Below are 13330 nucleotides of genomic sequence, written 5' to 3'. Positions count from 1 at the left end.
GGTGATTATCTGAAATACCAATTTGTCATATTGTACATCTTTTGTACTTTAATTTTAATACTTCAAAATAGATAAATTGACTATTGTGATAGTTAATTGAAAACAAAAAATATAGTAGGTTGATTTTGTTAAGGGTGTCTGTGTCATACGATGTCGTTTTGGTGGTACGAAGGGCCTAAGGGCAAAACGATAATTCCAGCAACATCATCCTCTCTTTCGCTTGGCCAGGCTTAAGCTTTAGAATCTCTGGCAGAGTGGCACCACAAACATTTTCATCTTCCAAATTTCCCAAAAATAAAAAATGAAAATGGCGTCAATCTCAACATGTTTCTCTCTAACTCCAAAATCTCGCCTTATCCTCTTTACTTCAAAATCTTCCCTTAATTTAAAGCCTCCCGATTCTTTTTCCAGAACTCAAACACTCGTTTTCCCCAGAATTTCTTGGAAAAATCCAAACCCTAGGGTTTTTGTTCCTGTTGTTCGAGCAAGCATCGATGTAAACGCTGGAGTGAGACCTGGAAGTGTTGTGGAGAGTGATAAGCTGCCGTCTGATGTTAGAAAGCGGGCCATGGACGCCGTTGATGCTTGTGGAAGAAGAGTCACCATTGGTGACGTGGCCAGTAAAGCTGGGCTTACTTTGACTCAAGCTCAAAAGGCTCTCCAAGCTCTTGCCGCTGATACTGATGGTTTCCTGGAGGTAATTTCAAGTCATAGTACGAATTTATTTTGTAATTGTTTCTAGTTTAGTAAAATGTAACTTCAATTTTGAGAACATGGGTTGTGAAATTTCAGTGTAAATTTGCTTAGTAATGAAAAGCAATGTACAAGTGTCTTGATTAAAATCACTAGTTAAAAGTATAATAAATTGGGTATGTTTGATAAATTTTATGAAATTTAGGGGGAGTCTTTGAAAACTTTAGATGAGATTTATGGTCATTCTCACAATGACAGCAAAGGGTTTTAGTAAATAATTTTGTTACTTGATAACTGATTTTCATGTATTAGCATTTAGCAATTCTTTTGCTTTTATAGATTTTGAAATGGAACTTGTTTAGTTATTATTTATTTTTATTCTTGATTCATGAGTGCAATTGTTTTCAAGATGGTTTTAACAGGTCTCGGATGAAGGTGATGTCTTGTATGTTTTTCCAAAGGATTATCGTGCAAAACTTGCTGCCAAGTCATTTAGGATAAAAGTAGAACCTTTGGTTGAAAAGACAAAGGTATTAATTTCATAACATAATGTGCTGAGATTCTGTTTCAAAGAGAAGAAATGAATGTCATATAATTTATATTAGTGTCATAATCTAATGAATTCTGTAATTTTCAGGCCGGGGCTGAGTATTTAATAAGGGTTTCTTTTGGGACAGCTCTTATAGCTTCAATTGTTATTGTTTATACTACAATAATTGCTCTTCTTTCAAGTCGGAGGTATCTTTTGAATTTGGCTCTTTAAATGTTATTTTACATTGACCATGTGCTCTTATTAATTGAATGAGTGATTGTTTTTCATTTTATTTTTTTATGTTCTGTCACAGCAAGATATTGACGGTGAAATTCTTGATTACAGTGATGAAGACAATCGTGGAAGGCGAAGCAGATCATACGATACGGGATTCACATTTTACGTCAATCCATTCGACATGTTTTGGTAAACTTTCTGGTCGTTCAGAATTCTGAGCATTGTTTTCAAACCATGAAAAGCTGATGATTTACATGTTTGACTGTTTTAATCAATGATAATATAAACACATTATCTTGGATAGTTCTGGCTGCCATTATCGTTGGCTTTAGTTTTATGTGTGATAAGGGCCACAACAGTTATTGCTAGTCTAATTAATTTTATACTCTAAAAGTGGGGGTTTTTTTTTTTTTTTTTTTAATACTTCAGCCCTCTGTGCTTACTGCTCCCTCATTGGCCATGATCTTCTCTAAAGAGTCCCTTATTTTCATGTGGTCACAAACATTTTGTAACTTTTTGCGGTTTTGCCTTCTAATTTCATGTAAGGTACTGGGATCCATATTACTACAGAAGACGACGAGTACGTGCCGATGATGATGACAACAAAATGAACTTTGTTGAATCTGTATGTATAAAATTGAATCATGCCTGATGTTTTTTCTGGTTGCTTCCTATTTTTGAAAGAAAATTTGACTTAATAAATGGCTTTCTTTCAGATTTTCTCATTTGTGTTTGGAGATGGTGATCCAAATCAAGGAATTGAAGAAGAAAGGTGGAAGTTGGTAATATTTCGGCATTGAATTCAGTGGTCCGTTGCTTGCAACATATATATAATAATTCATTGGTTGTGCTATTTTTACCTTTGTTTGCTGTTAGCTTGCCCCTTGTCAAAGTAACACTGTTTAATCTGGCCTTTTGAAAACTCTCCCTTCTCTCTCTTACAAGCTATTTGTAGAAACCCTTTATATTTTGCAATTGATTATTTTTCATTTCACACACAGTGAATCGTATTGGAAACAAGCAAATTTTCTGATATGTTGCAACATATTAATATGGATACTTGTGTCTCAAGTGCTTTTGAATAACATTGTAATATTTCATAAAGATATCTATTCTGCACCTTCATGATTTAGTTAAAATATAACAGTGATCTACTTCAGTTGTTATTTAAAGCGATCAAATATAATCTGGTGACCGATGAATCTTTCACCTCTTCTCAATGAGTAGTAGTTGTTTTTAGGTGCTAAACTGGATCTATTTGTTACTTAATATTCTTGGCCTAAATTGAGGTCTACAGCTGTAAAGAACAATAGTAATTTACCTGTTGTCTTTGGAAGGCGTTTCTTGTTTGAGAATGGTTGTAATGATAATGTTTCATTGATAAAACAGAATTTGCATTGTTTTTTTGGTTGTTTTATTTTAGCTTTCATTAGATCTAATGACACAATTTATTGATTCTTTNGCTTATGCTAGCAATAAGAGGTATAACGACGTTGTGATGGTGTTCAAGAAGATGGAGGATAAGGGGTGTAAACCTACTTTGGTAACTTACAATGTGATTCTGAATGTGTATGGGAAAATTGGTATGCCCTGGAATAAGCTTATGACTCTAGTAGAGAGAATGAAGAATGCTAAAGTTGCCCTAGATTCTTATACTTATTGAAACAACAGTGTTTGTGAAATATGTTGCTGGATTATTTCCCCAAGCAAGATGGGAATTTATACAATGTACAAGTTACATGAATTAGGAAAGAATTGATCCTAAATAATCAAGGATATATACACAATATCAGTCTACCATATTTACACAAATCAATCTAGGAAATACTATCTCTATTTTCTTAATATATCTTAACAGTCAATCTAGGAAATAATATCTCTAGTTTCCTAATATATCTTAGCACTCCCCCTCAAGCTGGAGCATATATGTCATATGTTCCAAGCTTGTTATAAATGTATCCGATTCGGGAACCTCTGAGAGACTTAGTAAGAACATCTGCTAGCTGGTCATTTGAGTTGACAAAACTGGTGACAATGCATCCAGATTCAATCATCTCTTGGATAAAATGACAATCAACCTCCATATGATTTGTTCTTTCGTGAAAGACTGGATTTGAGGCAATATGCAGAGTAGCTTGATTGTCGCATATTAGTTTCATCTGCTTCACTTCACTACACCCCAATTCTTGAAGAAGTTGTTTCAACCAGATGAGCTCACAAGTCGCGAGAACCATAGCCCCATATTTTGCCTCTACACTTGATCTAGCGACTACATCTTGCTTCTTACTCTTCCAAGATATTAGATTGCCTCCTATCATGATACAGTATCTAGAAGCAGATCGTCTATTTGATGGAGACCTTGCCCAATTAGCATCAGAGTACCCAACAATTTGAGAATGGCCCCTATTTTCATATAGCAAGCCTTGTCTCGGAGCTCCTTTAATATACTTGAGAATGTGAACTGCTGCGTGCCAATGACAATTACATGGGGCCTGGAGAAATTGGCTAACCACACTAACTGCAAAGGAGATATTTGGTTTGGTGATCGTGAGATAATTCAGCTTACTAACCAATCTTCGATACCTTCCAGGGTCTTCCAATGGCTCTCCCTGTCCAAGAACAAGTTCGACATTGGGATCCATAGGAGAATCCACAGGCTTATAGTCTAACATACCTGTCTCCTCAAGAATGTCCAAGGCATACTTCCTTTGTGATATAGCAATACCAGCCTTAGACTGTGCTACCTCAAATTCCTAGAAAATACTTTAGCTTCCCCAAGTCCTTGGCTTGAAAGTGGCTAAACAGATGCTGCTTTAATTGAGAAATCTCATCTTGGTCATTACCTGTTATGACAATGTTATCAACATAGACAACCAAGTATATAAATTTACCATGATCATTATGGCGGAAAAAAACTAAATGATTAGCTGTACTTTGTGACAACCCAAACTATTAAATCATAGAACTGAACCATCCAAACCATGCTCTAGGTGACTGCTTGAGACCATATAAAGACCAGTGTAGATGGCACACCAATCCTGACTCCCCCTGAGCGACAAACCTTCGTTGCTCCATATACACTTCCTCAGCAAGTTGACCATACAAAAAGGCATTTTTAATATCCAACTGATGAAGAGGCCATTGATACATGGCCACTAAAGTAATAAGGAGGCATACTGAAGTAATCTTAGCAACAGGAGAGAAGGTATCACTGTAGTCGAGCCCATGGATCTAAATGTACCCTTTTGCAACAAGGTGAGTCTTCAGTCGATCAACTTTGACATTAGGACCAATCTTAATAGTGTAAACCCAATGACACCTAACAACAGTCTTGCCTAGTAGTAAGGAAACCAACTCCCAAGTACCATTATGATCTAGAGCAGTCATCTCCTCAATCATGGCAGCTCTCCACCCTGTATGTGCCATTGCCTCGCTAACAGTGTTATGTATAGGGATAGAAGACAAGTTTGAAATAAAGGCAGAATAAAATGGAGATAAATGATCATAACTAAGAAAATTATAAATAGGATGTGGGTTTCGAGAAGATCGAATACCTTTGCAAAGGGCAAGCGGAGGAGTTGCCTCGTCTATAGGAGACATGGCCGGAGCATGCAACGAAGGAACAACAGATGGGTCATCATGATTGACCGAGGTACCTGTATCAAGAAGGAAAGTACCATTAGGATTAGTAGGAGAACAAGGATGACGAGAATAAACTTGGAAAGGAGGATGATCCATCGACGAGGAAACAGGGATGCGGATAGGGATAGGTAAGGTGGTAAGGATAAGATTGCTTTTGACAGTGTTTTCAAAAAATTATGGAGATGTCTCAAAGAAAGTTACATCTGGAGAAACAAAATATTTGTTAGTGGTTCAGTCATAGCAACGGTAACCTTTTTGGAGGTGAGAGTATCCGAAGAAGATACACTTAACGAATTTAAACTGTAATTTGTCTTTGCTTGGAGTATGATCATGAACAAAGCAAATGCAACCAAACACTCGTAAATGTATTGGGTATGTGTCTTTACCAGGAAACAGAATGGAGTGGTGAGGACTCTTATGTTGCAAGACAGAAGAAGGCATACGGTTAATCAAGTAATAGGTGGTGAGAACTGCATCCCCCAAAAATCGAAAAGGAACATGATGATGTATAAGTAAGGTACGGGCTGTTTCAACAAGATGACGATTCTGCTGAGAGTATAGGCACATGAGGTCTAGTGAATTATACCTTGAGAAGACATATACTTAGTAAAGGGAGAAGATAGATATTCCCTAGCATTATCACTACGCAATATCTTAATAGAAACACCAAATTGATTACGAATCTCAGCACAAAAATTATGAAAGATAGAAAATAACTCAGAACGAGTTTTCATTAAAAATACCCAAGTATTACGAGAATAGTCATCTATAAATGTAACAAAATAATAGAAACCCAAAGTTGAACCGACAAGACTAGGACCCCAGATGTCGGTGTGAACAATATCAAACATTGAGATGGCCCTATTATTAACTCACCTGGGAAAGGAAGCTCTAGTTTGTTTTCCAAGTTGACATGACTCATAATTAAAAGAAGATAATGTAGACAGACTAGGTACTAATTTCTGAAATTTGGCAAGACTTGGATGACCAAGATGGCTATGAAGAATGTCGGTAGATGCAGCGGAGGCAAAGGCAACCAGCAGATTTGGATCAGAGAAGTGGTACAGTCCATGTGATTCATGTCCTGTTCCAATCGTCTGACCCATGTTCCGATCCTGCACTGCAACAGAGTCAGCAAAAAAGGTGATAGAATAGTTAAGATATTTGGTTAACTTATTAATAGAAATCAGATTGTTTGGACATTTAGGGGGAGAATAAGATTGAGATTAAAGAAATGGAAGGAAGTGGTCGAGCTTCTCCTATCCCTTTGACCATAGTCTGTGAACCATTAGCAAGAGTAATTTTTGATATAGTGGGAGAAGAGGTAATTTGAGATAAAAGATTTTTATTACCAAGAATGTGGTTAGATGCTCTGGAATCCAAAATCCATGGGCCAGTAGAGGAGGTCCGACTCAGATAGGCAAAGGAATTACCAGTTTGGGAGGTGCCAGATAAGGATGACTACTACTTGACAGCTTAATATTGAAGATACTCATTGTAATCAGCCCCATACAATGTAATGGATTTGGGTTGTTGGTCTTTAGCATCGGGTAAGGGAAGGAGTCCATCTCCAGTTTCTTGAGCCACATGAGCGATGGATCGATTAGAAGATTGAAGTGGTGGCCTCCCATGCAAAGCCTAACAAGTGTCTCGGTTGTGGCCATTCTTGTCACAATAGGTGCAATGTGGTCTAGATCCCTTTCGAGAACCACTTTGTCCTTGCTGATTTCCTGCTTGAACAGCTAATTTTGATGCTTCTGCCATTGTAATCAAGAGAAGTGAGAGATAAATCCAAAACGGTAGAAACACCCTCTATCAGAGTTGAATCACCAACAAGAAGGAAGTGGAGGAAACCGATTGCCTGAGAAGAACCAAACGATGCCGATGAACTAGGAGAATCGAGAAATAAACTCCCCAAAAGCAAAGAGGAGCGTCTCCTTTAAAGATATGTTTTAGGGTTTTTGAAATAGATGGATTTAGAATAAGAAGAAGGCCAAGAACCAACCTGACTCTGATACCATGAAATAACAGTGTTTATGAAATATGTTGCTTGATTATTTCCCCAAGCAAGATGGGAATTTATATAATGTACAAGTTACATGAATTAGGAAAGAATTGATCCTAAATAATCAAGGATATATACACAATATTAGTCTACCATATTTACACAAATCAATCTAGGAAATACTATTTCTATTTTCCTAATATATCTTAACAGTCAATCTAGGAAATAATATCTCTATTTTCCTAATATATCTTAACACTTATAATACGCTTATAAGTTGTTGTCGGCGGGTTCTTTGCATGAAGAAGCAGCTTGGGTTTTTCAAGAAATGAAATTAGCGGGTTTTAGTCCAGATAAGGTTACTTATAATGCCTTGTTGGATGTTTATGGGAAGTGTAGGCAGCCTAAAGAAGCTATGGAGGTATTAAGGGAGATGGAGGTTAGTGGTTGTTCACCTAGTATTGTGACTTACACTTCATTGATATCAGCTTATGTCAGAGTTGGTTTGTTGGAAGAGGTGATGGAGCTTAAAAACCAGATGGTGGAAATAGGGATTAAGCCTGATGTTTTTACTTACACCACCCTCTTATCCGGGTTTGAGCAAACTAGGAAGGATGAGTCCGCAATGAAGGTTTTTGACGAGATGAGAAGTGCAGGGTGCAAGCCAGATATTTGTACTTTTAATGCTTTGATTAAGATGCATGGAAACAGGGGAAAGTTTGTGGAGATGATGAAGGATTTTGATGAGATCAAGACATGAAATTGTAAGCCGGACATTGTTACTTGGAACACACTTCTGGCAGTATTTGGGCAGAATGGGATGGACTTGGAAGTGTCAGGTGTGTTCAAGGAGATGAAGAGGGCAGGGTTTATTACTAAGAGGGACACTTTCAACACCCTAATTAGTGTATTCAGTCGCCGTGGTTCTTTTGACCAAGCCATGGCTGATTATAAGAGAATGCTGGAAGCTGAGGTTACACCGGATCTTTGCACCTACAATACTATTTTGGCAGCATTGGCTCGGGGAGGGATGTGGGAACAATCTGAGAAAATACTTGCTGAAATGAAGGATGGTGATGAGGGAACATATTGTTCTTTGCTTCATGCTTATGCCAATGGCAAGTAGATTGAGCGGATGCTTACTCTTGCAGAAGATATATTCTCTGGTCTGATTGAACCTCATGCTGTGCTCTTGAAGACCCTTGTTTTGGTTAATAGTAAAAGTGACCTCCTTATAGAAACAGAGCGTGCCTTCTTAGAGTTGAAGAAAAAAGGATTTTCCCCTGACAGATCCACTATAAATGCCATGATTTCGATTTATGGCAGGAGGCAGATGGGTACCAAGACAAATGAGATCTTGAACTTCATGAATGAAAGTGGGTTAACTCTTTGGTTGACAACCTACAATAAGTTGATGTATATGTATAGACGTTCTGAAAATTTTGAGAAGTCTAAAGAGATTTTAAAGGAAACTTTCAACAAAGGATTGAAACCTGATATAATATCATATAATGCTGTCATTTATGCCTATTGTAGAAATGGTCGGATGAAAGAGGCTTTGAGGATATTTTCGGAAATGAGAGATTCTGGCCTTGTTCTAGATGTAATCACCTACAATACCTTTGTTTCAAGTTATGCAGCCGATTCATTGTTTGTGGAGGCTATTGATGTGGTTGGATACATGATCAAGCAAGGATGTAAACCAAACCAGAACACATACAACTCCATTGTAGATGGTTATTGTAAACTCAATCGTCGAGATGAAGCAATCACGTTTGTTAATAATCTTTCCAAGCTTGATCCACACACGTCTAAGAGGGAAAAATACAGGTTATTAGACCGCATAGCAAAGAAATGGTCATATCATAGACATTCCTCTTCTCCCGAGGGATAGCAATTCAGTTTGTGTGCTTTTCAAGTGTCAAACACTTGTCCATCCAGTACAATCAACCTATGTACCAGTGAAATATGAATTGATACCTACTATTGGCCTGTGTTTCTATGCAAATTTTGTGATAAAATAATATTTTTGATAGGTTTTACATGTGCTGTAATATGGCATGACTATTATCAACTAAAATCGTATTATCAAATTTTATGTTAAGTTCTTCATACTACTTTTGAAGTAAAAAGGAAAATTCATTTATTTTCTAGATGAGCAGGAGATTTGTGTGAGGGCACTCTCATTTTAGAACACCTTTTTTTTTTTTTTCTTTTTTTCTTTTTAGAAGTAATCCATAAATTTTGATACACATATAATAGCATTCAGAGATACATAAACAGTAACATCCAAAACATTATACAATTCCATAGATGATATATACATGTCTTTGAACACTAAACCCTAGATTTGGTAAGTTTTGGCTGCCTGGATTATGCAAAAGTTATAGTCGAGTAAGCTACGATCGCAAAATAGAACTAAACGTTCTAGAAATGTGTTGGACGGTGTAGTGTTTAATTTTTCACCATAAATATAAGCAAACATCTCTAAATAATATTTCTATTTTATATAATTTTAAACTAAAAAAGATTGTCTTTGGTTGGGATCTAATTGAGAAAGTGCTTCCACTTGAATTTTCTCCGCTATATATTGCTAAAAGAAATTGTAGAGATAGATGAGCATTAAGAGTGGATCATTTTGATATCAATATTATTACCTAAAATTTCCAACAATCGGAATCTAATAGCTAACACTGGATTCTGGCAATTGGGAACTTAATTAATTAATTAATAAAGGAAATTTAATTAAAAAGTGTTATACATAAAATAATTATAGGACACTTTTTAACATTTTTATTTAAGTTTTAATTTTATTATGATTAGAGGTATTTCAAGTAATTAAGTTCATGTGTTTATAAAAAGTTTGCAGACTTCAGATTCATGTCAAGAAATCTTTTTTCTAGAATTAATTGACAATTTGAAAAAGAAAAATGAACAATCAAAACTCTAGGTTTAATTAGATTTGACTTATAAATGGTAAAATCACACAAACTCTTAGTAATTAGTATGACTTCATCGGATGAATATACAAATGGTATAATATTTGATAATGCTCTGTTTAATGATTATATAGAAACGTAATTGAGATAATGTTATTAAAATAGTTCTCACAAGACTTTTTAAAAGAGATTTATTAAATATAATTTTTTTTAAAAAAAAAAAAAAAAAGACAATCACTAAAGCGATAGATTTAATTATGTCATAAATTTAATTTTTAATTATGTCACAAAACAATTATTCTGAAATAAATTTGATAAACAATAGAAATAATTCAATTATTTATAATAATATTAATGATAATTATATGGATAAGAGAGCACTTAGAAAGTCATCAAAAAATATTGCTTTTACATTGCTTTAAAACTCAATTGGAGTCCCCATTTCAACAAAATTCGGCCACTGTCTACCAGTAATGTTCACAGAATTTATGGATAAGAGAGCACTTAGAAAGTCGTCAAAAAATATTATCTACAATAGAATCTATGTAAACCCTCGAACTGGTAGCAAACATCTTATTCATTACATGCACAGGGATTCCAAATGTTGCAAAGGCATATAAAGCCACATAGAGTCTAAGATAAAACATCAGATTATTTCATTTATAGTAGCGATTATTTATGAGCTTCAACTTCTCACACATCATCATCATCTAGTACTTAGGTGCTAAACCCAAAATCTTGGCCCGAACTAGATCATAAATAGCTAAGACAGTATCTCTGCGAGAGCTACAATGCTGACGAAACACATGATATTCCGTTCAAACCATAGGAAATAAATTATGACTGAAAGGACCAACCGAGAAAGAAGGTGGTTGAAGTCACCTTTGCGTCTAAGATGCAAGCTAGCTCATTAGAGTAGAGGGAGCCAAGACAGAGTAGGCTATGCAGAGAGCATCCTGGTAGTGACCTCTCGCCAAACATAACTTGAGAAGTCACAGCTAAAAAACAAATGGTCATGGGTCTCTGTAGCTGAACTGCATAAAACACATAGGGAGGACATAATGACACCATGAGAGTTGAGCCAATCCATGGTGTGAAGCCGACCAAGAGAAGCGAGCCAAAGAATGAAAGAGTGGCATGGAATATGCCCTGGAAACCACAAGAGATGATGAATCGAGTTCACATCCCGTTTTTCTCGCAACACATTCTAGGCTGAATCAATAGAGAAACGTCTAGACAAGTGGCCCTCTCACACAAGATGGTCAGGATGACTCGCTGAAGGCTGCACTGTAATGGAGTCCCAGATATGCTAAAGGTGTGCATTGCCCGAAGGAAAATCCCACAAACCATCTCCAATAATGTCTGAAACCTGAGCATCCCATGGCAAACCAGTGGAAGTCAAAGTTCTAAAAGGGAGTAAGTCACACAACGGTCCCTGTGGCAACCAGTGATCTCGCCATAACATGGTGTCCCTACCATCACCAATACAAGTCACAATAAGACCCCGACACCAAACCCTGCTAAGTAAAATCTTCCTCCAAGCCCATGAAGCCCCAAAAGTAACTCGAAAATGCCAAAAGGACTGACCACGGAGGAGAACCAAACAGGCCTAAGAAGACCATACAGAAGATCTATCATTAAGTAGTCTCCAAACATGTTTAAGAATAGCCGCTCTATTCCAATCTTGGATCCTTTTAATCCCCAAACCACCCTCTCTCAATGGATAGCAAACAGAAGACCATGCAACCTTGGCACCAGAAGGGGGCAAAGAAGTACCCTTTCAAAGAAACGAGACCAAAATACTCTCAATCTGTCTAACTGTAGCTGCTAGCAAAAGAAACATGGATGACCAATATACCTGTATGGAGAAAAGCACCGACTTGATCAACTATACTTGGCCTACATAGGTCAAAGAAATCGACGTCTATAGCCTAATCCAAGATAGAATTCGCTCTAATAGAGGCCTACAATCAAAATGTCGAAGACAGGTAGAGATAAGAGGAACCCCTAGATATCTAACTGGTAACTGGCCCAACTAGAAACCCATGATAGACTGTAACCCAATCCGATCCTTATCTGTAACTCCAGAAAGAAACAACTGGCTCTTCTCTACATTAGTCACCAACCCAGAAACTTTGCAAAATAATCCAAGGCCAATTTGATCAGGCTAACAGAGGAAGCATCTGCTTGACAAAACACCATCAAATCATTCACAAGACACAAATGAGTAATAGCTGCTTGCCTACACCTCTAATGATAATTAAAACCAGGGCTTTAAGAGGTTTCCCAAAAGATACCAACTAACCCCTCCATAGCCAACACAAATAGGTAAGGAGAAAGAGGGTCCCCCTGCTGAACACCCCGGGAGGACCTAAAAAAATTGTCAAGCTCTCCATTTAGAGCAACAGAGAAATACGGTGTAGAGATACATGTCTGATCCACTTCACCATATGCTCAGGGAACCCTACAGTATGTAGGCCCAAAAGGATGAAATCCTAGCTCACTGTATCAAAAGCTTTCCAAATATCAACTTTAAGGGCACATCGAGGTGAAGTACCCCCAAGATGATAATTCTGCAAAAGCTCTTGAGTCAGCAGAATATTATCAGAAATCCTTCGACCCGGGACAAAATTCGATTGAGAACTCCCAATAACATCCGGAAGCACTACTTTAAACCAATTCACTATAACCTTAGTAATGCACTTGTGTAGTACATTACAATAAGATATCGGTCTAAAGTCTGTCATACGACTTGGGCTCTCCACCTTAGGAGCCAAAGCAATCCTAGTGGCATTAACACATCTTGGCATTTCATTAGTAGCAAAAAATCTAAAAAACAAAGAAGTGTATCCACCTAGACTAGGGGCTTTATCATCGGGGATAGAGAATAAAACAATCCTAATCTCATCATCAGTGATAGGAGCAGTCAAGGGAGAAATCATATCAGGAGAAATGCGCCTAGAAAAATACCTGGAAGCCTTTGTGATCTAAGGTTGAGTAGGGGCAGCAAGAAGATCCTGAAAAAAACCCACAGCTAAATGCCCTAAACCCTAACTGTCGGTAATATGGGTACCATTCCCATCAGTCAAACCACAGATGCAGTTTTGTACCTGCCTATGGATCAACAACTTATGAAAGAACTTAGTATTTTGATCCCCTAAGTTCAGCCACTGAACACGAGACCGCTGCTTAAAAAAAGTCGCCTCATCTCGACAAAGACTGAAATACAAGTTGGCAAGATTCCTCTCCTGAGAGATACACTCAGTTTAGGGTTTAGAGTTT

The 13330-nt window shown here is 37.0% G+C and overlaps 1 protein-coding gene and 1 pseudogene across 1 annotated transcript; both read left to right on the top strand.

Moving 5' to 3' along the window:
* The first annotated feature begins 270 nt into the window (after positions 1-270).
* LOC116134362 (uncharacterized protein At5g03900, chloroplastic-like) lies at positions 271-2277 on the top strand. The gene is made up of 6 exons (XM_031420043.1): positions 271-697; positions 1116-1223; positions 1331-1431; positions 1571-1651; positions 2009-2087; positions 2179-2277. The coding sequence occupies exons 1-6, from the start codon at positions 302-304 to the stop codon at positions 2260-2262; spliced, it is 849 nt and encodes a 282-aa protein (XP_031275903.1). The 5' UTR covers positions 271-301; the 3' UTR covers positions 2263-2277.
* Positions 2278-2900: 623 nt separating this feature from the next.
* LOC116134349 lies at positions 2901-9003 on the top strand (annotated as a pseudogene).
* The last annotated feature ends 4327 nt before the right edge of the window (positions 9004-13330 follow it).

This window comes from Pistacia vera, unplaced genomic scaffold, assembly GCF_008641045.1.
Source record: "Pistacia vera cultivar Batoury unplaced genomic scaffold, PisVer_v2 Contig286, whole genome shotgun sequence".
In the NCBI taxonomy this organism is placed as follows: domain Eukaryota; kingdom Viridiplantae; phylum Streptophyta; class Magnoliopsida; order Sapindales; family Anacardiaceae; genus Pistacia; species Pistacia vera.
Note: the sequence above shows the minus strand (reverse complement) of the source record. Positions and strands in the feature narration are given on the sequence as shown.

Bases quoted from the DNA above. Each gene is read 5' to 3' on its own strand.
- LOC116134362 (XM_031420043.1), top strand. From the start codon at position 302: ATGAAAATGGCGTCAATCTCAACATGTTTCTCTCTAACTCCAAAATCT. The intron at 698-1,115 runs GTAATTTCAAGT...TGGTTTTAACAG, and splicing joins ATACTGATGGTTTCCTGGAG to GTCTCGGATGAAGGTGATGT. The intron at 1,652-2,008 runs GTAAACTTTCTG...ATTTCATGTAAG, and splicing joins AATCCATTCGACATGTTTTG to GTACTGGGATCCATATTACT.